This window comes from Heliconius melpomene, chromosome 16, assembly GCF_056956725.1.
Source record: "Heliconius melpomene rosina isolate 202511_hmr_F chromosome 16, ASM5695672v1, whole genome shotgun sequence".
Taxonomy (NCBI): domain Eukaryota; kingdom Metazoa; phylum Arthropoda; class Insecta; order Lepidoptera; family Nymphalidae; genus Heliconius; species Heliconius melpomene.
Genome location: NC_140404.1, coordinates 11,872,151 through 11,896,443, shown reverse-complemented (window position 1 = coordinate 11,896,443; position 24,293 = coordinate 11,872,151). Strand labels below are relative to the sequence as shown.

Here is a 24,293-nt window from a genome sequence, read left to right as displayed (position 1 = left end):
ATATAAATATACATAAATGTTGTACATGACAATTCATTATTGACAGATGGCTATTAAATCATCGATCGATAGAAAAATACTTTTTGAAAACTAAATGTTTTTAATTAAAACAGCTTAAAATAAAAAAAAAATACTACAAAAGTATAATTAAACACATTTTACTTATTATTTTTTTTATAAAAACTATATATTAATTAAGGTCCTTAAATAAAACGCTGTAAAATATATGATAAGTGATAAAGGATAAATGAGCTTAACTGCAAAAGAGAGGAATAAGGCGACTTTACATATATATTTCTGAAAAAATATTGTATATATTACTTATATTTTTCATTAATGATGTATTAATTAATTTAATAAACACAAAATTTATAAAATATAAATACAAATGATAAAGGATAAACGAGCTTAACAGCAAACCGGAGGCGTAGGGCGGCTATAAGGCGGGCTCGCGGCCTCGACGCGGCACTTCAGTCCCGACGCCACGATGAGCCCCACAGCCGCCCTGCTCGCGATACTGGCCGGTAAGTTTCAATTACTTTTTAAATAAGTTTTTTTTTAAATACAAGTTTTTAATATATTATAAAAAAATATATAAATAAAATCTTACGAAATTTTGCGTATTTTAATTATAAAAATATTAAAAATTAATTTGTCATTATAGTTAAAATCACTGTTTCTATAATAGTTGTTAAAAAAAATATTATGTATAAGATTATGTATCTGTTTTTAAAATAGAAAAATGGCTAGAAAATTTGTATGTGAATTCGATTTTTAAATTTTGGCGGCGCTATCGTTATTTTATAGTCAAAATTATTTATTAAAGAAATAAATTCCAGTAAAATTAGATAATATAACACACAAGATTATATCGAACGAACGTGAAAACTTTTTAATATAATTAAGCAACACAAAGCGAATACAAATAAAACGACTGAAAATTACAGCTACTAACGAGTAACGATACCAAAAGTTAACGTGAAAATGATTCAGAATTAGTAATGAGATTTTATAGAAACAATTTCCTTCAAATACTGTGACGTTAGCTTACGTGTAATTAGTTCGACGTGACCATTTTCACAAAATATAGTGCGCTGAGGTAATCACAACGGTTTTATTATATACATTAAGCTAATATATCCTAAATGTAACCATATATTTAGGAAATATTATAAAGAAAATGAAAAGAACGTATGAAAGAAGAAAGAATAAAAAAATACGTATAAAAAAGTATATTTTAGTAAAAACTAATTCATTTGCCTAAAATATTTAAATTAATTTTCTGTGTACTTTTAATGTGATTAAAGCGTGATGAAGCAGATAAAAAGAAGTAACTTTTTCTACATTTTTTTAGTGTTCTTCTTTACTTAGGGAAAAAAGTACTTTTTTTTAAAACGTATAAAAACTTTGAACCCCCGCATTTGGTTTATCATACAAAAGCTCTGACCACTAAGCCATATGTTCTCATATTTCAAGTTATGTAGAAATTATTAAGAAGTAATATTTTACATACTGCTTTAATTTAATTTAATTTTAGGCTTGTATAAAAACAAATAATTAAATTAACAAACAATTAAAATTACTTTAAGATTTCAGCGCATTAAATGATGTAAATTTTTAATGATTAAAAAAAATAATGACGTTCTTACATTAAACTACGATTTTAAATAACACCTACACAGGTGACAAAATTAATTTGTTATTAATACCTAGAAGTAGAACGTAGGTACTTATCGCCTACTATAATTTAGACTACCCCACTAGGGATAAAGCGTGAAGCTATCTATGTATGTATGTTAAACGTTTAAAGCGTAATCATATATTAAAATTTTAAATGTTATTGTATTTAATTACAATTAAAAATTAATTGGTCAAAGCTGTGTCCAATTCAAAGAAACTAGAGGAAACGAAGAAATTGTTATTCTTCATGTCCAGTTATGTATGTTCAGGTATTGAGGGCCATCGTGGGCTATGACAGGTGCACAAACATGCGACTGTAAACCCAACAGGTTGTAAATACATTTCTCACTCGGGGAAATTAAATATTTTATATTTTCATTTCCTCAATCTAATAATGACGCAATGTGCGGTGCTAAGTTACGGATTTCACATTCACACACAATGCCCCCAAAATTCGGCAGAAAGTGGAGAACGAAAGTGTCTTAATTTATTTATTTATTATTTATTAGGGAAGCAAACAGAATATAAAATTCACAAACATTATAAATTTAAAAAAATGACACACAATCCAATTAAGTTTCCACATATAAATTACAGATACAAACAATAATACACACTATGAAAAAATTACATTAAAAATAATTAATTTATTTCTTTAATTAAATAAAAAAATATATATTAATGGGAATAGATTATCTTAAAACTACGAAGAATTGCGGATTGAGTAATATTTAGAAAATTCCTCTAATGGGAATCGAACTAACAACTTGTTAATTAATTCTTTAGAAATACTAATATTTTATGAATTAAAATAAACATTTGAGGGTGAAAACAAATATATAATATTTTTTTTTCACAACTTTCAAACGTAATTTCTGTACTATATTAAAATCATTTGTTAAAACATAATAATTTTGTATTAAAATTTCGGAGCGTGAAAAACGTTTTGACGTGAAACACTCAACAGTGGGCTGAGCGTGGCATGAAAGAGTCGTTCAGGATTGCCTTTTCGATGGTAAAATTTGAAATATTCGGTGAAAACACTTATTGTTTTTGTCTTAAACACTTATATTGAATTTAAATTATAAAATTTTATGGCAAATAAAAATTTTATTATTTTTTTTCCGAATTCTACTATCGCAAAGTAAAGTTTTGCTCTTTATGTTAGTCTTAAAGTTTTTAAAACGCGCGGCCGCGCGTAGCCAAGTTTTTTTACAAACAAAACTGGCGAGCAGCACCGTGTGTTATTTTACACGAACCATTTAAAGCCACTTTTTACCTATTCGTAACTCAAAAACTATTCCATCTAAAGCTGTCATATTTGGCTCAAATATTTAGACCCTCTACCTGTATACGTGCATAAAATTTCATAAACACAGCTCAAACAGTTATTTAGATAATGACGTCCAAAAATCGTTAATTTTTAGGGGGGTGACTGACCTATAGACCTTAATGTTAACCAAGTTCCAGATGTCCTGGAATGGTGAAATTTAGCATCCGGTTAAGTAATTGGGTGTATGTAAAGGAAAAAATCCGAAACTAGTATTTTTTAATAATAATTAGGAACTAATTTAAAAATAATTAAGAAAATAATAATTAGGAACATTTACTTATAGTGTAGCGCCTGCCAACAAAATAAGAGCAATGCATTATTTATATATATTGTTGCTTTTATTTATGTCACACGTTAGTAAATATTTTATTTGTTTTGTAGACTAACTTCACTATTACTTACGTAAGCCATCTAAAACAACACGATGCTTTCAAGTATATTTTAAGATAAGATATGTCTCCATTTGTAGCTGAAAATGCCTCTAATTTATGTCCTGACAAAGCCTGCCATCATGTGGACTTCAAGGGCTTCACGTAAAAATATAAAAATATAATAAATGGATTAACATCCTTCATTATTATTTATTATAATTTAAACATATGTTTTAGTACTTATTATACTAAGAGTATTTGCATAGTCGATTAACGTATTTGATATTAAATTATTATTACAATATTTAAGTACTAAGTCCTATATAAGATCCTATAAGGGTTCTGTTTTATTGCTTTCGAGGTACAGAACCCTAAAACAGAAAAAAAATACACTAAAAAATAAATATAAAAAAAATAATTATATTGATAGAAATATATATAAAATTTAAGAATAATATACTATCTGTAAGGTCAGTCGTGGCACAGGGGCACAAAGTGTGACTGTTAAACCGACTGGTAGTGAGTTCGATTCCCACTCGAGGAAATGAAATATTTATTTAAACTTATATTTCCATTTCTTCGCTCTGGTGTCGAGGCAAGGCGCGGCGGAGAGTTCCGCGACTCAACACGCAATGCCTCCAGAATTCGATGGAAAGTGGGGTTACTGAGTGTATTAACACTAGGTTCCCTCTGTCTACTCTGCTGTGTGCGGGATACAGCGTGAAGCTGATTTTATTTTTAATTTGATATATTGTCAGCCTACCAGCTATCTTAACAGAAGTAATTATAAAGTAATTATTAACAGTAAAAATTTAAGTAATAGTTAATAAAAAAAATAAGAGAAAAAAAGAGAAAATTAAAAATTACTTAAACAAAATAATAAAAAATAAATAAATCCGCTTTACGATGTATCCCACACATAGCGGGGTAGAGAGAGGGAACCTACTGTTAAGACACTCGGTTCCCCTCTTTCCATCGAACTCTGGAGGCATTGCGTGTTGAGTTATTCCAACAAAATAATAAAATTAGAAAAAAATATTAATTAATATATCAGATTTCTAAACGCAGCATACATTCATTACTTTCAAATCTGACAACTGTCATTTAATCAACAAAATAAAAACTATAGTCGAGATTCATAGATAAATATAATCTATTTTCATATATAATTAAATATCGTCTTAAGAGTAATAAAACATAATATTATTGACCATAATAAAAAAGTAAATATCTAATTATATTAGATATATTTTATTGTACGAAGCCGCTCATATTTTAATGGTTTTTTTGGCCTGAGTTTCATGATTTTACTGGTTTTAGGAACACTTGTGAAAACGGCAGAGAACGGAGTCGACCTTGGGATCATATCAATTCAGATTGGTACCGTCAGCACTTAATAAACTTATTGTTTATATTTTTTCCAAGACATGTTGAACAATGAGTCGTTCAATAGAATTGCTTGTGGTTGAAACAAGAACTTACACCGAATTGTTCCAATGCCTCCCGATGGGAGCTGTCTCTTCCATGCTATTGCATATTCTTCGTTTGAGCGTATTGATATACAACAAACTAATAAATTGCGCGAGACTATAGTAGAGTACGTATGTCGTAACTGGAATGATTTAAGTATCTACACTAGCGCTCGAAACGGGAATCCTTACTCTTCTAAAGAAGACATGCTTTGCTTAACTACGTACGGAGCTACATCCGAAATAAAGGCTGCAGTAGATTTGTACAGTACTAGCGGACGCGCGCAGCTTCGCTTGCTTATTGCTTAGGGGTGAATTCTAATAAACTTTGAAACACGTGTTCAATAAAATATTTTTAAGAGTCTCAATTTCAAATTTTATAAAAATCAGTGGCGATTTAAAGATTTTTCTATATAAAATTTTAACCCCTTATTTACACCCCTAGGGGATGAATTAAAATAAACCACGAAACTTATGTTCAATGAAATATTTTTAAGAGTCTAAATTTCAAATTTTATAAAAATCGGTGGCGATTTAAAGATTTTTCCATACAAACTTTCAACCCCTTATTTGCACCCTTAGGGGGTAAATTCCAAAAATCCGTGAAATACGTGTTCAATTAAATCATTTTAAGAGTCCGAATTTACAATTTTATAAAAATCGGTGCATATTTAATTTTTTTTCCATACAAACTTTCAACCCCTATTTCGCCCCTTTAGGGTTAAAATTTTTCAAAATCCCTTCTTAGTGGATGTCCAGATTACAAAAGTAAATATCTGTCCAAATTTCACGTTTCTACCATCAACGGTTACGGCTGTGCGTGCGTCTTACCTCAGTCAGTGAGGACAAGTCCTTTTATATATATAGATATAGATAGAAGTGTATTATCACAATGGTGTCCTACTTGGTTTATTCGGCGAACAGAAATGTCCTATAAGGCCCTTACACTAAACTATGTTTTAAAAAGAGCAACTCTTGAGTTTCTTGCCGTAGTAGCTTCCTATAGGAAAAGTACTTGTAATGGCCAAATTGAATAAAGAATATTTTGATTTTGATTACATTATAAACCTTTCTACTTATGATTTCTGTACAAAAAGTAATGATATCCCATCAAAAACATAAATGTAAAATGAAAGCCAAGTTCAGAAATAAAACATATGCTTTCAGCGATAAAAGAAGTGAGATGTAAATGTATGCCAAGTTCAATGGTCAGTCCTGAAATTAATTTTAACAATATAAAATATTTTATAACAACTGAAAATGTCCATTCTTCTTACAACTTGGAGACTTTATTTATGTGTAATATCTGACTTGGCCAGTTTTCATATAAATTTACAATAGAATCTGAATAGAATAGAATTTGAATACATTTATTTATATCGATGTAAATTAATTTGAAAACTGGCCAAGTCAGATATTACACATAAATAAAGTCTCCAAGTTGTAAGAAGAATGGACATTTTCAGTTGTTATAAAATATTTTATATTGTTAAAATTAATTTCAGGACTGACCATTGAACTTGGCATACATTTACATCTCACTTCTTTTATCGCTGAAAGCATATGTTTTATTTCTGAACTTGGCTTTCATTTTACATTTATGTTTTTGATGGGATTAGATATTTACACATGCCTTTCGCTCACCAGACCTCGTACCAAATATTGTAATATATAATTGTATATTATTAAGAAACGTTAACGTTTGAAAACTTTTAAAATTTTACAATTCAAATGATGAGTAGTATCAAATATAAAATAGAATATTCTTTATTCCACATAAAAGAAAACAAAAAGAGAAATCCCTAAAAGGTGAACTTATTAATCGAAGTAATCATAAAGTTTCTGAGTATAAATATAGTTATTTATATAGAATTTGAATTAAAATATATCTTTGTAGCATGATTATAGTTATTTATACCTTCAATCTTTATCTCGCGATGTCTCAGATTCCGAAGAAAAGCAGACAAAGGAGTGTTTTGGCACTAGTTCACTAACAAAATTTCCTACAAAATTTATATGTATAGGTAAAATTCCGCATGGGCAGTTTATAAACTGAATTAATATATAGCATCGATATTGAATAGTATAGATTAATTGATAGTATTATTCTAATAAACGACATGGATTAAAGAATAATAAACTAAAGCCAAACAATATATTTATCATCTATCGGTGCATCGCCGACTTAATAGCCCATAGATAATATATCAAAAATTAGGCGAAAAGATGAGAACAAAGAGTCTTAACCTTACTCTGCTTCTATTTGCAAAATGTACTATTAAAAAAACATCAAAAACAAGTCTTGGAAATTGTGCGAGGCGTAAAGAACAGAACAGAACACTAGATTCCATATACGTACCTATCCTGTTATTTTCGGTATAGAACGTGATAGCAGAAAAATACTAGTAAATACGACTACAGTCAACAGTATCGATATATTTATTTAAGGAATAAAATAAAAGGTCTAAAGGAAGTTAAGTTTTCGATGAAAACAATTGTTATCTTATCGGGATGAAATGATAACTTTCAATTATAAGTACCTACTCTACTTTGACATCACTTTTGTGAATTGTATGAGATATTCTATAAAGAATTTTTAATAACAGATATTTTTTATTATAATTATAGTTAATTGTTATATTTATATTAACAAAATATATATTGCTAGCTCATTATTTAAATGTCATTTTTTAGGTTCGCACGCTTTATTCAACTGTAGCATTAAAGTAGAGAGAGCTCAGTGTTATAACACTTCGTTCTCCACGCATCGCCCAATTTTTCGAGATAATGAGTGTTGAGTGGCGTAACTTTTCCTTATTGTTGTATTTTACTTACATTCTCTAATAGACATAAGAAATAAGAATATATTACACGTACCTAATATATAAATAAAGTCGTAGTATTGTACCAAATTGTGCGCTGAAAATTTAATGTTTCCTAACTGCCGGCCACTGTAAGTGGTTTGTCCTACGAAGTAACAGTCTATTCGTTATAGTTAACTTTGAATTAAGCCCAAATTAATTACATATAGATTATTCTATATAAATTCTTCCTATAAACTCGTCGTAGACGTCCCTGAATTTGTTATATAATAACGCTTTTCCACCTTAAGCTTCTATAATAGAAAATTGAAAATATGTTTGATAAATCGCTCCAATCTAAAGAACAACTGCATCAAATTAATTTATTTCTTTTTTAGCTTTACGATTTATCCAGTATATAGCTGGATAGACAGAGGGAACCTGGGAAGGAGGTTAAGATCACAGACACAGTGAGGGAATTTAACAAGTAAAAGTTTTTTTTATGTTGATAATCCATTTATCGATATCGAGGAAGACACTTTGAGTCATCTCCACTCCAAAACTTTTTATTATTTCCATTTGTTTCCGTGGACGTAGCAGCAGGAGAAACTAATAATAATATACTGCGCTTAAATTCGGTAAAAAGTGAGAAATATTGTAGTGTCTTAACACTAGATTCCTAGATTCCCCCTTGCTATCCTGAAAAACAAACTTTCCTCCAAGTAATAATCTAACCAGCAACCATCGTCCCATCCTAAATCATATCATAATAATTAACCAAAAACCATAAGGTCTGAACTATGTCACGCTAAATTTACATACGTTAATTACACCTTTAAATACATAATTAAGCATCTTATTGCAGGTTCTTGCAACTTTATGTACCAAATATCCTCCCTTGAGTGTAACATGGTACGTCAAAGCATCAGGTAACAAATACTAACAAATTTTCTATTTATTATAACTTTATATACCTACTCTCAAATTAAATTGAGATCTAAAGACAATATTTTCTATTAAAACTTAGAACTTCGGAACTAATCGTAAGAAATTTATAATATACGGATTTATAATAAAAACAAACATAAATTAATCTTGGGATTGTTTACTCCAGTGTAAGCAATATAGATATGAGCAATTAAAACTTAAACATTTAACTTGATGATGGAAATTTATTGAGTTGTATTTAATCTTAATAGCAGTTAGTTAGGCCACTTGTTAGATTTCGCGATTACTATCTATATATATAAAAGGACTTGTCCTCACTGACTGAGGTAAGACGCACGCACAGCCGTAACCGCTGATGGTAGAAACGTTAAATTTAGACAAAAGTTTACTTTCGTAATCTGGACATCCACTAAGAAGGGATTTTGAAAAATGTTAACCCTAAAGGGGTGAAATAGGGGTTCAAAGTTTGTATGGAAAAAAATTTAAATCCGCACCGATTTTTATAAAATTTGAAATTTAGATTTTTAAAAGTATTTAATTGAACACGTGTTTCATCGTTTTCTAGAATTCTTCCCTTAAAGGTGCAAATAAGGGGTTGAAAGTTTGTATGGAAAAATCTTTAAATCGCCACCGATTTTTATAAAATTTGAAATTTAGACTCTTAAAAATATTTCATTGAACACATGTTTCGTGGTTTATTAGAATTCACCCCTAATTACGCAAGCGAAGCTGCGCGCGTCCGCTAGTCGATATATATTTAAGTTTATCTATTTACGCCTTAGAATGTGTATTATTTATTGTAATGGTGAAACTCGTTGTTTGTCTTGTTATCTGAGAAAAGAAATGAAAATAAATAATTCCCCTGAGTTTGATTTGATCTTTCAACCGCCACCTTTACATTCACACGCTGTGCCTTTGCCACGAGGACCTACGAACGCAATATAGCACTTATTTACGTATTTCCATGTAAATACATATAAATTATGAAAATGTTTTGAGTTTGGAAGAAAATACAATTTTGGATAAACATGTTTCTCATCTCACAAGAATACGTTGAACTACAACCTTCATTACTTAGAAAAAACTAAATATTATCTAAATTTAACAGTCAGTTTTGCGGGGGCGTGTTCACAAAGTTACTCGACTTACTTCGAGTCATCAAAAATATGTAAACTAATTTAAACGTAAGGTATCTTTTGGTTAAAAATTAAAATATAACAAGTTTTTTAATCAGTTATCAAAATAAAGTAATGTAATGAAAGGAGTAATTAAAAAATAAAAAGAGCATCTTGGTGAAATCGAACAATATCTTTAATTAACGCGATGATGGACTCTCCGAGTTTTTTCAGCTGGACTTTCATTTCTCTGTCCCTGATTTGTGCAGAGGGTGTCCAAAGCGTTGCTCGTCCCATTTACCGTGATCTTGAGTTTCGTGTTTAATTTCGTATAAAAAAAAATTAATTAATTTCGAAACAAATTAAAAATATGAAATAAATTTGACCTTTTATCATTCATCGATGAGCGTTACTGTTGTAAATAAATCAAAATTGAATATTTTAAACCTCAATGGCACTAACGATCGTGTCGAAGTAAATTTGACAACTATAGTTTTTTTTAATTTAAATATAAAACTACATATTTATTCATTTCACAATTTGCTCCATTTCGTAGTAACATTGTATTTTTGTGAAACTAAATAAAACTAGGCTATGTTTTAATATTTTTTGTCAGATAATTTTTTTTTAGTTTTACGTATTATCCCTGCTGTGTGCAACAAGTTAACAGAAGAACTAAGAACTAACTAAACTAACTAAGAAAGAAGGAACACAGAAACCTATGGTTAAGACACTCCGTTTTCACTTTCTGCCGAATTCGGGAAGTACTGTGTGTTGACTCTCCGCATCCAACAGCTGTGTTCATTACCAGAGCGAGAAAATGAAAATATTAAATATTTCATTTCCTCGCGTGGGAATTGAACCAAGAACCTGTCGAGCTTACAATCACACTGTTGCAAAGGCACTGCACCACAACTGGCTCCTACAAATAATCTTCGTGGACAAAGACAATTTATTTATAAAGCTAATAACTTACTACTTCATTTCCTAATAAAATACCGCCAAAGATCGAAGCGCCCACATTAAATAAGATGCCTCTAGTAATCTTGACCAAATTCTACTCTTAAAATAACTCTATTGACATGTCAGCGTCAGTAACTTCTAATATTAAAATATCTATAGTCTATAATTATTGCGCTTTCTTAGAACTGACAATATTGGCGTCTTATACATACATTGGATGTTTCCTTCAAGTCATTTTGGGAGAGTGAGAAGGGATGTCTGAATAAATGATGAATGTTTCAAGTTTTCAAGAGGTGCGGGTTCAAATCCCGCTACGATATTTTTTTTATATATTATCTAAAAAGTACGCCCCGAACATTCAACCCCGAGCTTATTTCAACAAGGTATTTCTAAATTATCATAATCTTGATATTAATAATATAATCAACAGATAAAATGGATTTTGAGTCAGATAATTTGGTATATAGATATAGTGTATAATTATGATTTCAAACGGGATTACGATTAAGACGGCGACAGACCGCCAACAACCAGATTATGAGATTTCTCTAGTTAACGTCTTAATACACGCTCTTATAAACTTCAAATGGATTTGAATGTTTAATATGACAATTATATTTTTGAAAAGTAACAGTAACTACTATAAAATGCGATCCGTTGTGAGTTCGATTCTAATCGGTGGGATGAAATATTTTTATTTTGTTTCTCATTTAACAAAGCGTAGCGTTATGTTCCGTATCTCAATACGCAATGTCTCGGGAGGTATGTGGGAAAGTGTGTGTGACAAAGAGAGTCAGAGAATGTTGACACTAGGTTCCCTCTGCCTACTTTACCATACGCGAGGGATAATGTAAAAAACCAAATTATAAACACTATATTGATTTCAAATTCACACATAGACTATACAATAGTGTACGATACGGAGGCCTCTTAGCGCGTTAAGCACTTAAGTGCAGTTTCTCCCACTTATCCTGATAATCTCGTAACAGTGCAACTAACACTAATAGACCGTCGCGTCGTGGCACGGGGGCTCAAGCGTGCGACTATAAAGTAAACTATAAAAAAACAACTACAATATAATATTAATATTTTTATTTCCCCGGTCTAATCGAAAGAGAAAGTGGACATTTTCCCTCTGCGTACCCTCTTATGTGCGGGATACTGCGCGAAGCTAAAAAAAAGCTAAAGCTAGCTAAGCTAAGGGGAACAGAATGTTTTAAGCTTAACAACTTAGCACTACGCTTAACTATCCATCCGCCCAACCTGCTGCTGTACGGGAAAAAGCAGGAAAAGCTGAAAAAAAAAACATTTTCATTTTATCTATACTAATATAATAAAGCGGAGGAGTTTGTTTGTTTGTTTGTTTGTTTGTTTGTTTGTTCTCTGTATCTACTGGATCGATTTACTTTGTTTTTGTTTTGTATGAAAGCTGCATTCTTCAGAAGTGCTATAGGCTATATAATATTACATTACACATATATACTAATATATTAAAATACTTTCTAATTTGACATGCAATTTATTCTGCCATGTTAATAACAACCGTCGTCGCTACGCGACCGCGGTCCGGTATTCGTTACCGCGTCATTTTGATATTCATCCTTATGAAAATAAATATAACAGTATATTTCTATAGAAATTATATTTTTATATTTCAAGCAGGCGTAGCCGCGTCCGGGTCCGCTAGTATTTTAATATTTTCTAAAACACGTCCCTCCCGATTTACATCATTACCTATGTATGAGTTGCATATTAAAAAGACCTACTCGCTTTGTGTTTTAAACAAGGTAAAGTTTACGATCCCTCTCCTAATGAAATCATTTCGCGAAGACTATTTGTTTAATAAAATTCTGTTTTATTAGACATTTTTAAATATTATAAAGGTCATAAAACTTCAAAGAAATTCAAGGAAGAGGCCTTCCTTCTAAAATTATTTAAAGTATTTTGATTTTCGCTCCGTTAGGTTCAGCAGGTAGAATGCTAATTTTGAAATTGTTAATGATAATTATTTTTAAATGTAAAACAAAATAGCTATTTGGATTCATTTTATGTGAAAATTTTATATTTTACAAATAAGTCTGTTTTTACATGTAAAATAAGGAATTAGTATGGTTCTGCAATATACATAAGGCAGCGTAAGATTGGGGTTGAGTATAAATAACAGATGCTATAACTAGATTGCAGTTTATTGTTTAAACACAAAATACCCGCAAAAAAACCTGGTAGATACAGTAGCCTAATGTCAAGACACTCTATTCCCCATATTCCACCTAATTTTCGACACATTTTAAAACCGCCAAGTTCCTGCCAACCGTCTCTTTTACAGTTATAGAACTGTAGAAATAAAAAATATAAAAAATACTCTTTACAAAATATAACCTATAATATGACCTTTTCTAAAAGTGATAACGCACTTACACCTACACATAGGTACATAACATATACACACACGCCCACAAACAAACCTTAGGACTTCCTTTGTTTGTGGCATTTCATTTTAAGTAGTACAAAAGATCTAATATCATCTAATACGGATGACGTACCAATAATTTCTGGGGGACCGCATTGTTTTCGATCATTCCATAATAATATAATATTGTTTTATTGTTATTCACCTATCGCCCTCACAGTTGGACACTCCAAATGGGAAAACATGAACACTATGCTTAATTAAATAAATACATATATCTATCATTTGTGACGAGAGTTTTAGATTGTGTTTTCGATTCCTACATGAGGGAATAAAACATTTTCAATTCGGCGGAAAGTGTTATCTCTAGGTTCCAAGCTTTTCTCTGTCTTCCCTATTATGTGCAGGATACAGTTTGAATCTAAAAAAAAATATTTATTAACATGACACAGGAAGACGTTTGCAGCAAATCAGATTCACCGTGTCCTACGTGCAGCAAGTTAGGCAGAGCTAACCTAGTGTCAACACACTCTGTGCCTCACTTTCCTAAAATTTTGTCAAGGTATTGCGTGTTTAGTGACTTAACTCAACGCCGGACGTTTGACGCCAGAGCGAAGAGTTGATAATTTGAAATTAAATAAATAATAATTCATTCCCTGAAGTGGGGATCGAACCAACAGACGTCGCCTTACAGTCACACCCTTATGCCCTTGCGCCACGACCGCTTCGTAAATATTATACATTGAATATCTTCTAATAGTATGATCTTAATAAATGTTCCTTAGAACCTAGCTAGATATTAATATCAGGATGTAAGTCTCAAAGGCGCTGTCACTGGAGCTATTCTGCAACGAACTTATATTATTAAGTTCGGGAAATTAATTTTATAGACGACGCTTCATTATTTTAAATCACGAGATCACGTATGGAATTTTTCTTTTTTATCACATATTTTTAAGATAAAGATAAAATAAAAACAAAAGTGGGTACGTAGGATTTTTTTAGCTACAGTACCTAAGTAATACAGCGTGCGTTAATATTTGAAACAGTGACTTTGATACATAGAAACTAATATCTTAATATCTTTGGATTCAGAGAAGGCACAAGCACAGTTGTTTGGCTGTAATCACAGTTGCGGGTTCACACCCAGTGCGAGCTAACAAAAGTTATTTTACTCATATTCTCTGGCAAGCAATACCGACGTCCACCACTCTACACGAAATGTCTTGACGAATTGTCCTAACACTATAATACATTTTCTTATAGCTTCTCGTTGTATCCCGCACATAGAGTAGGCAAAGTTAAACTGGGAACTTAGTGTTAAGACACTCCCTTTAAGACACTTTCATTCCATACTTTCCGCTGAATTCTGAAGGCATTGTGTTTTAATAAATATAGTATAAAAAATTGATGTAAATAAGCTAGGTGTAGTATTACTCGAAGAGACGTCACTCATTGATATCTTCGCAAATGAGGGTCTTTACCCTCGCGGCCCTCGCGGCGTGAGGCAGCGAGAGGCGGCGAGGAGCGTGTAACGTGAATGTGACGAATTGTTACGAAATATGAAAGCAATCTGTCAATTATTGGCTTTGGTTGCCATTTATGCTTTATTATGTTACTGTATTGTATTTCAAATATGATATTTACGTTATAGGTATTATGTGGGTACATATATGTATTTAGAATAGAGAAGAAGAGAATTGAGTACGACACGAAACATATTCAACAGGTACAGTGGATCAGGCGGGGCGATAGGCCATCTCTTTAGTTTTGAGTTGATCTTTTTATGGTTTTTTCAAAACCAACCATCAAGAACCTGAAATTGATTTTAGTTGGAAACGTTCAACCAAACAAACTCTACAACTTTATAATATTAGTATAGAAGTATACATTTACAATTGCACTTCTTCAGTTAAAATAATTTTTCATAATTAATACTACCCTCCATCTCCTCCAAGCTACATCCACAGCTACTAAAAACCATATAAAAGGAACAGCTTGAACTGAAACATTGAATTACAATAGATCATCCATCTCCCGCGACGTGAGGACAATGCTGCTTCTCAGGAGCGTGCTGCGTGGTCACTCGTGTGAGACAGCCACTATCAATAACATAACATTAGTAGAACAGTAGCACGTGCACCCCTTATACTGATATGGGTTTGTTTTGAAGGACAAAAATAGAAATATTTACGAGGCCAGTGGAGCAGAGGCATAAGTGTGACTGTAAACACGAAAGGTTGTAGGTTCTATTTCACTATATATTTAATACTTTCATTTCTTTTCCCTGATAACGAGGCAGAGGCAACCTAGTGTTATGACTCTCCTTTAGTCCTTCTACAGTGTTACACTGCAATTTGTCCTACTGACGGAGCGAGGAAATGAAAATAACTAATTTGAACATCAATATCATACATTAATCACACACATATTAATTACATTGACGGAAAGCAACAGTTACTAAATGACAACGCGAATGATTCAAAGGGTTCAAAGGAAGACGCAATATCTCGTCGCCATATAGATTAGGGGTATGGATGTTTATAATTGGATATTCTTGTTGAACATGACATAGAGGCAATTAAGAGATTGACTGAAATATAACAGCTTAGCGTTATAGATATGCAAACGTTCGTCTAAAGAAATCTATTATCTACAAAACTATAATATAAGATATTTTATATATTAAAATTTTATCGATTATAAATCAGACCTACAAAATATAACGTAAAAAATCATTTACATTGCAAATATACTAATGATGAAATGAATGTGAAGAAAAGAAAGTATTAGTGTCCCAAATAAACATCAACGTCAGTTAAAAGTAATGTGTATAGAAAACTATATGCCCAGGTGCTACCTTCACCACGGCCCAAAGCAGAGAATACAGTCTGGAGAGCCTGGACCTCCTGCGCCTCCTCGCTGACAAGCCATGGATCGGCTTCGGCCCCCACAACCGTTGGGATCGAGGTCCCAGGATTGAAGAGGACATAGGCTCACTACCCAGCTACCAGAGGATCAGCCCGCCGAGACAGGAGGATGGACCTAGGAACTATGATGATGATGTTTTAAGGTTTGTATGGTTTCTTTTATAATATAAATATATGTAATAACGCATTTGTCTATAATTTTTATATACAGAGACATATGTCTCTGGATTACTTATTTCTGAGAGATATCTCTACCAGAAACAATTGAATATAAGATATGTTAAGAGAATCAATTCGGATACGGACTACGTTATCTAAATAACTATAACATTAATAATAATAAATTTGCAAATATATTTAAAATTTATAATATAGTTTGCTGATGTGAAATAGAATCAAAAAAATGAATTCGCAATTAGTTTTCTCTCTCAAAGCATGTGGCACTTACGAGGTGATAGAACATTTATGAGGTCAGTTAGTTACGTCCACAAAATATAGAATTTCCATAAACATACTTCTCTACAAAAACTATAATAATATAAAGAACTATTTTATTTAAAGTCCCTGATAAGTGTTTCTTAACATCAAATTTCTCATAGTTTATAATTGAAATCATCGTCATAATAGTAAAAGTTCTACATATCTAAAGATTTCCTTACAATTATCTACTTGTAATACGACCAAGTCTTTTTCAAGCCGATATCTGATAAAGAATTTCATTTATTTTTAAGGCTATAAAGCCTGGCTTTGCCTTATTAAGATCCTAAAGGAAAAATTTCAATATGAAATTATATATTTTTTTTATTTTTAACTCACTAAATAACTACAGTGTTTTATCAAGTATTCTCTTTTATAAGATAATTTTATGCGGCTAAATTAATATTAAAAAAATTGTAATTGTCGACTTGAAATTTAAATATATTTTATTGTGAAAGCGATAGTTGCCGGTTCAATACCCAACTGAAGTAATATTTAAATTATTTCGTTCCTTCGGCCTCATTAAAGAAAGTGCAGCATTAGAGTTTCCAAGGGATGTATTTAAAATGAGATAGCAAGCTACGACTAACAAGTCTACGTTTTTCCGTTTTCTTAAGTGGGTAATAACGAATATATTTTTGAGTTAATATGTATCGAATGAATAAATATAGATGAGTTGTTGCGCAGGTGCACAAGCGTGCGTGGGCTCGAATCCCATTCGAGGAAATAAAATATTTGATATTTTCATTTACTTCACTTTGGTAACGAGGCAAAGCGCGGCGTTGACTTCCTACTACTGCTTTCGGAATTCGGCGAACAGCTTGGAACAGAAGCGACTCAATGGTAACGGAGCTTCTTAATACTAGGTTCCCAGGTTCCCTCAACCTACCCCTATGTGTGGAAATCAATATATTAACATTTACATGAATATGTTGCCACAGAGGATCAGAAAAGCGTTCAGCAGTGGCGACCGCGCTGAACGGGCGCCGGCGCCGCCAGCCCGCTCCCGCGCTCGGTAAGGCCGTCACGCCGTATGTCGGCGTCGGTAAGCAGCGTCGTAGCGGCAAACATTATTTTATCACTATATGTGTTTTGTTTTGTTTGTTTTGTTTTTTAGTAAATGTACGTATGTAGAGGAATGATTGAGGCCTGCAGTGCAGGTGCAGAAGCGTGCAGACAGATGCAGGTGTAGACTCGACAGATTGTGAGTTGCGGAAACGACGTCAGCGTCAGGCACTCAAAACGTAATGCCTCCTAAATTCGGTGAAAAGTAAGGAATGGGGTGTCCGTGTGGAACACTAAGTTGCCAGGATTCCTATGCCTGTTCTGCTTCGTGCGTGAAACTAAAGTTTTATTTTTCTTTATTTTTTCTTGCGATATGTTTTTGAGATTATTATTTTATTACACTTGAAATTTTTCTTTTCCTTTTTTTACATGTGTATGTAAAGCTTTTCACCGCATGGCCTTAGAAATATAAATATATTTATATTATGTCTATTACTTGGATATATACAAACCATAATATATGACACGTTCTCTCTATTCCGACAACATGATACAATCTGGCGGAACAGAACTCCGCTGTCTTTTTAATCCATCTAAAAGCGAAAAAAATATCTATAAATGTAATTATTCTTAAGAATATTCATAGAGTATATAAAAAAAACATTTATCTTAGATTAGATGGAAATACCGCCATTGACCTTTCCAAGTTATTATTTTGTTTTTCTACTTTTTGATTGTATTGGGCACTTGTTTGTGCCAGAAAACCATAATAACAGTACCATTAAAGGGGTGTAGAGACACCAAAACTAATGGTGCAAAAATTACTACTTCTTTAGTATCTATATAGTGACTCGACTACTATATTGCTTTTATCATTATACTTATAAGAATAGAATAGGAACTACCTATTCTATTACTACTAAGTAAATTTATGTAGTTTGTACATATTTCATATAATATCAACAGTCATATAAATATTATTGTCTCTACAGACAAACAGACACACGGAAAACAAAATGATACTAGAATGCTGCGATTTCATTTTGAGACCTAAAAAGCGTCGAATAAGAAAATATTTTCAAAATGAACATTATATACATAAAGTGATATAGCTAAAACTGTACTTAATGTACTGTAACAGGTGTACTCAACGACGTGGGTTCTTTCTTCGACTCTTTACGGGACAACTTGGAGACGCTCGCGTCTCTGTCTCCGCAGCAAAGGTCTAATTTGTTCCTGGAGCCGCCTACTGTGGTACACGCTACTTCTGGTGAGTTCATAAATGATAGAGAAGGTATGAAAATAGGCACCTGAGGAATGAAATAAGAGAAATTAAAGACTGAAATTTAATTTCGTAAAAATTTAGGTACTAGGTTTGAATCTCTTTTCTTTAGACAGAGAAAAACATAAACTGAATGAAAACGTAATGGTAACGACTTCGAACCAAAACGAATTTGTGTTTTAATAAATGATGTAACTGTAATTTTATAATATATAAAAATTGAATTGAGGGCCAAAACTAACCTGTGCAATAAATACGACTACCACTTTAATATGGCGTAGAATATCACATTTATCCTTAACTTATCCTGAATAGAATAAGGAAAAAATAAACATAACAAAGAATGACTTCTTTTTCCCACTTCCCATACGAGACCTTAACTAGAGTAATTGGTACGCACGCAACATGCTGTGGCTTGGCCGCCTCGTACAGGCTGTCTACATACGAAGTTTACTCGACTATATCATTTTTTTAGCTTCCACCTGTATACCGTACCCGGGAAACCTGGGATCCTAGCGTTAAGACATTCCGTACCGCTTGAGACACTTTGAATTGAACAAACAATCCTGGCGTTCACAGTCCTCGTAAATAAACAACTATTCCATATATTTAAAGGACATTATTTCTTATAGCGATATGTCTATAAACATTATTTATAGGGTAAGAATTGTACTTGACATACTCTTATATGAAACATTGCTAGGTGTATGAATAATACGAACAATTTATGACGCATAACTCTCTTAAGCGACTTTTATAGGTATGAGTACTTTAAAATATATCCATGTTATATTGCTAAAAACATATTTCAAAAATATATTTTACAACGAATATGAACGTTCGAATCTCTTTTAAGGGTTTTTTTTGTAGCTTCACGCTGTATCCCGCAGTTAGCAGGGTAGGCGCAGGATCCTTGGGAACCTCGTGTTAAGGCTCAATCCCAAGACAATTCCGTTTCCAAATTTCCGCCTAATTCTGAAGGCATTTTAAGGGAATGTTTACAAATCTTTGTTAAACACTAATTTTACTAAACTTAACAAAAATTAGCATTCAGTTTATTCATCCATTATTAAGTTTCACGCGTTATCACGCATAGTGTTAAAATATTTCTTTCTTTGATTTGTAGCCGGTAATTCGAGATTTAGCGCGCTATATGGCGTAACGTAGCACCGCATTTAACCAACAGCAATCGTTTACAGTAATGCACTGTCTCATACTGTCTCTTACCTATAGCTTCAATGAGTAATAATTTCAAATGGACAAAACGCGGAGAAAAGAGTGACTTAATATGATCACTATATTTTGTCTAGCTTGGAACCATTATAGAGCCAAATTTCAACGTCAAAGCATCGTATTATATTTCACTTAGATCATTTTACTCACGTGTAAGATGCCTAAGGTCACCGAACTGCGTTTCTAGTGAATTAATTTCGTGTAAATTCAAGTAGGTATAGTACAAAGGATTTCGGAGAAGCATCTTTTATGTTGAGGCTGTCGTAGTGCAGCGGCACTTCGTATGGCTGTAATCGTGACGGTTGTATATTCGATTCCCTCTCGTGGGAATTAATTATTTTCCCCCGATTGTAAATTTCAATTTACCCGCTTTGGTAATAAGACAAGGCCTATATAAGCTGTTTTCACCATAAAAATTATTAATTTGGTGCTAAAACCGAGCTATATCAAGTAATAATACAAACAAATATTTTTTTTTAAACACGCGGTGTAATTCAAATAATTTTAGTGTATTTTTCCTAGAAATGATAAACTGAGTCGCGCAAACGGAAGCTCTAATTTACTTTTAATAGTTCATCACGTCTATTATCTTGTTTTGTTTTGCTGAAAAGTCAATGTCATATTTTTGTAATTTTGCGGCATAGGGAACCTAGTTATTAGGCCCTTATTTCTACTCTATAAGTTAATTGGAAAGGAAAATGAAAATTTCCATTTCATAATATAGTTTATACCTTAAATAAGAATTGAATATACGACCACTATACAATACTAGAAATCTTAGAAATGCTATAAAAATATCACTGCACTGTTCTACGAACTAATTAATTAATTCTTTATTTAAAAGCTTAAGGTTACTTTTACCGTATTTATAAATACCAAACTATTATTAGATATATCTGTAGAAAAATACGAATAGAAAAGTCTTTAAAGTTATATTTTCTAACTTAGCTCAAGAGAATACAAAATTTAAACACGTTGCTAAGAAATATAAAGTAACAATTGTTAACACAAATATGAGAACAAAATTATAACAATTATTAAATTCAATAACCCACAAAACAAAATATGAAACAATTACAAAGCTTGTCACATTCATATGTAGAGTAACCAGAAACTCCGATAAAAAGGTATAGGATCGTGTTTTTTTTATTTTCTAGTTAAATCTTAATATCTTTAGTAAAAATAGTGTTAGAAAAGATGTAAGTTTAGTATGTTTTTTTTTTCGCTGTATACACCTATATACCAAACAATCACCTATATATCAAACAATCTAAAACTTTGCAAACTTTTAAAAAAAGGTCAAAAGAATATTATCTTACTTTCTAAGTAGTGCTATTTCAAATTGGTCATATGTATATTCAACTATTATTATTCTTCGTTCGGTGTTACTATGGATGTATGTTTGTATGTATATATTAAAAATATTATACAGCTTTAAACTCAAAATCCTGGCGATCCTACCCAAATCTTTCATGTGAGCCCCGAAGGACTATTACAAGTTTTCAGATTACGTCCTATATTGCGGTCAGAGTGGAGTCGAAATTATAAATAGTTGAAACTTATGCTTTACTATTTCTTAGAAACGGCTTGTTTGTTGTTTGTAATTAATAAACTTAGATTATATGACATTTACGAATACGTGTTGAGGAAACATTATTATATTAAATGATTCTACAAAAAATATTGTATATGGCTTTTCAGATTTTCCCGCATAGCAGGGAAGCCTAAGTCTCCTACGCACCGTCTCATTTCCGAAATATTATTAGTTGAGTGACGAAACTTAACGCCGCTTTTTGTCTATTTAAAACCAGGATACGAACCCATAACCTCCCATATACATTTAAATGCTGTCCCACTCTACCACCAAGGCAGTGACATAGATACTACTTTAGCTGTAACTAGTAGACTAGTACCGTCATCTCTGTAGTTTCTCGATCGAACTGTCACAACTAAAAGTTCCATCTACAACATCGCTGTCAATACGAAAGTTTAATTAGTCGGCCGTCTGTTTGTACGACTGTAAATTTATTATTTATTTCTCATGCCTAGTAAATTGAATATAGCATATAGCAGGATAGGCAGAGGGAACACAGTGTTAAGACTTAAGACACTCCGTTCCCCAATTTCCGTCTTGTTTGATGAATTATAAGTATTACTAATAGCCCAAGTAAATATATATGAAGCCAATATGGCCCAGTGGAATAAAGTGTAAACGTGCTCTTTACGACCGCCGCACAGAAAATTTATCTATTGTTTTTAACCTAATTTAAGATATCTTAAGAAGCTAATAAACAGTTTATTCTAATCCTGTTCGGGGATTGTCAATTGTGTTTTTTATGATAAAAATTAGATATTCTCATTTACATATTATATAAACATATACATACATATATACAATAAGTTAAGAAGCGTTTAAATATTAATATAAAAAATATATAAAAACTTTTACCCATTTTATAGGCAGTGGCGGCGGCGGCAGCGGCATTCGGAGACTCCACGCGCTCCGCCCTCTGAGACCCACAGGGAACATCAGGTGTGCATATTATATCATATCTTTACTAATAAACAATACTGGCTTGTAAACATGATAGTCCCATGCGAGGGAGTCCATTCACGCAGCATCCCGCATATGTATGTAGCAGGGCATGCAAAGGAATCCTCGTGTTAAGACACTGCACTCCTCACTTTCCACCGCCGCGCTTTGCCTCTACACCAAAGCAAAGAAATGAAAATATTAAATATTTCATTTCCTCGAGTAGGTATCGAACCCACAGTCTGTCACGTTTACAATCACACACTTGGCCTCCTGCGCCACGACTAGCCTCAAATGTCATTATTTTTTTATAATATCTTACTCCAATTTGAACAAACGTCAATAAACAGAATATTGAAATAACATAAAATTAAAAATAATTTAAAAGAATTGCAAAGAAACCAATAGAGTGAAAAAAAAAAGAATAGGGAAGCTTTTCTTGAGAATCTATTGCTTGTTGTTATATATAAAAATAGTAATACTAACCTATAAGCACGACGTATAGCTCAGTAGTGCCTGCTATGCAAGAGAGGAGGGCCTTCAATTTTTTATATCGTTATCTATAGATATTTACAAAAAATTAAGTGTCATTTCAGATCTGACCTAATCTCCACTCACACCCTCACCCATTCCACATTCATCGATATCCAAATATAATTTGTATGTAGATCTTACAACCGTAGATCGGACGTGGAGGCGTGGTACCCCGCTGCCAATCACCACGACCCCGGCCTCCTGTGGACGGGCCTCGGACGGTAAGCAGGTTCAAATCTGCCTGCCCGACTGGATATACTCAAACTCCTATGATAGACACGCCACGTCTTGTAAAAAAATTAAAAATTATATAACGATTCCATACAGGTCTCTGAGACCGCCGGTTGTTATTGGTTATTCTGATGCCAATTATTTTTAAAATTAAAGAATTCCATATCAATTGACGTATTGAAAAAGTAAAAAATTGTCATGAAAGTTACACTTAAAGGTCATTTCGAAACATACTAAATATAAAAAATCTTGTTTAAGTAAAATATTTTGTCAATTTACCATATTCATTGATCGATATTTGTGAAAAAATTACAACTGTATAAGATTTACAATTAATATTTTAAGCTTTTGCTGATAAAATCTAAGTCATTTCTCTTATAGTGTATGTAATAGATATATTATAATTGCTATACAAATGCGGGCCGTACTTTAATGTTTGATCTTAACTTCTAGTCTTAGCTGTAAGAATTATATGTAACATTAAATATTAAAAATAAATATGTATCATGAAGAACATTTTGTTATTTACACTATCCATACATAATAGAGTCTACCCTAAATATTATATTACATACAGTGTGGAGAAATAAATTGCCTGTGAAGTCCACAGAGAAAACTAAATTATCACTTTATTTGATTAAAAAACATAAGCTAGGCCAGTAAAACTAATGCTTTAGTTTTACTTGTGTCAGGTAAATAACCTTTAACTTGTATGATAGATAAAATTGGAACGACTTGTCTTTTTATATTAAAAATAAAAGACTATAAATCTTATACTCCACTTGACCCTTTAACCACTCAAAAGCTACCTTGCTTAATGAAAATTTACAAAAAGAGGACAAAAATAAATAAAGATAAAACTAATAAAGTCCTTATATATATAATATATAAACCCATTTTTTGTAAATAAGTAAATAGAACATTAAGTAGGTTTTTTATTTTTTTGAATGAATTTCTCTATGCCTTCTTAAAAAATAT

At 32.0% G+C, this 24,293-nt stretch overlaps 1 protein-coding gene across 1 annotated transcript; it reads left to right on the top strand.

The window, feature by feature from the left end:
• The first annotated feature begins 457 nt into the window (after window positions 1–457).
• LOC146531096 (uncharacterized) lies at window positions 458–23,831 on the top strand. The gene is made up of 6 exons (XM_085199412.1): window positions 458–524; window positions 15,944–16,163; window positions 17,439–17,512; window positions 18,644–18,772; window positions 22,478–22,550; window positions 23,219–23,831. Exons 1-6 carry the CDS (start codon window positions 488–490, stop codon window positions 23,307–23,309), a joined length of 624 nt encoding a protein of 207 aa, XP_085055538.1. The 5' UTR covers window positions 458–487; the 3' UTR covers window positions 23,310–23,831.
• Window positions 23,832–24,293: the final 462 nt, after the last annotated feature.

Coding starts and splice junctions, on each gene's coding strand:
- LOC146531096 (XM_085199412.1), top strand. CDS start 488: ATGAGCCCCACAGCCGCCCTGCTCGCGATACTGGCCG. Junction 16,164..17,438: donor TATGATGATGATGTTTTAAG/GTTTGTATGGTT, acceptor ATGTTGCCACAG/AGGATCAGAAAAGCGTTCAG. Junction 18,773..22,477: donor TGTGGTACACGCTACTTCTG/GTGAGTTCATAA, acceptor CCCATTTTATAG/GCAGTGGCGGCGGCGGCAGC.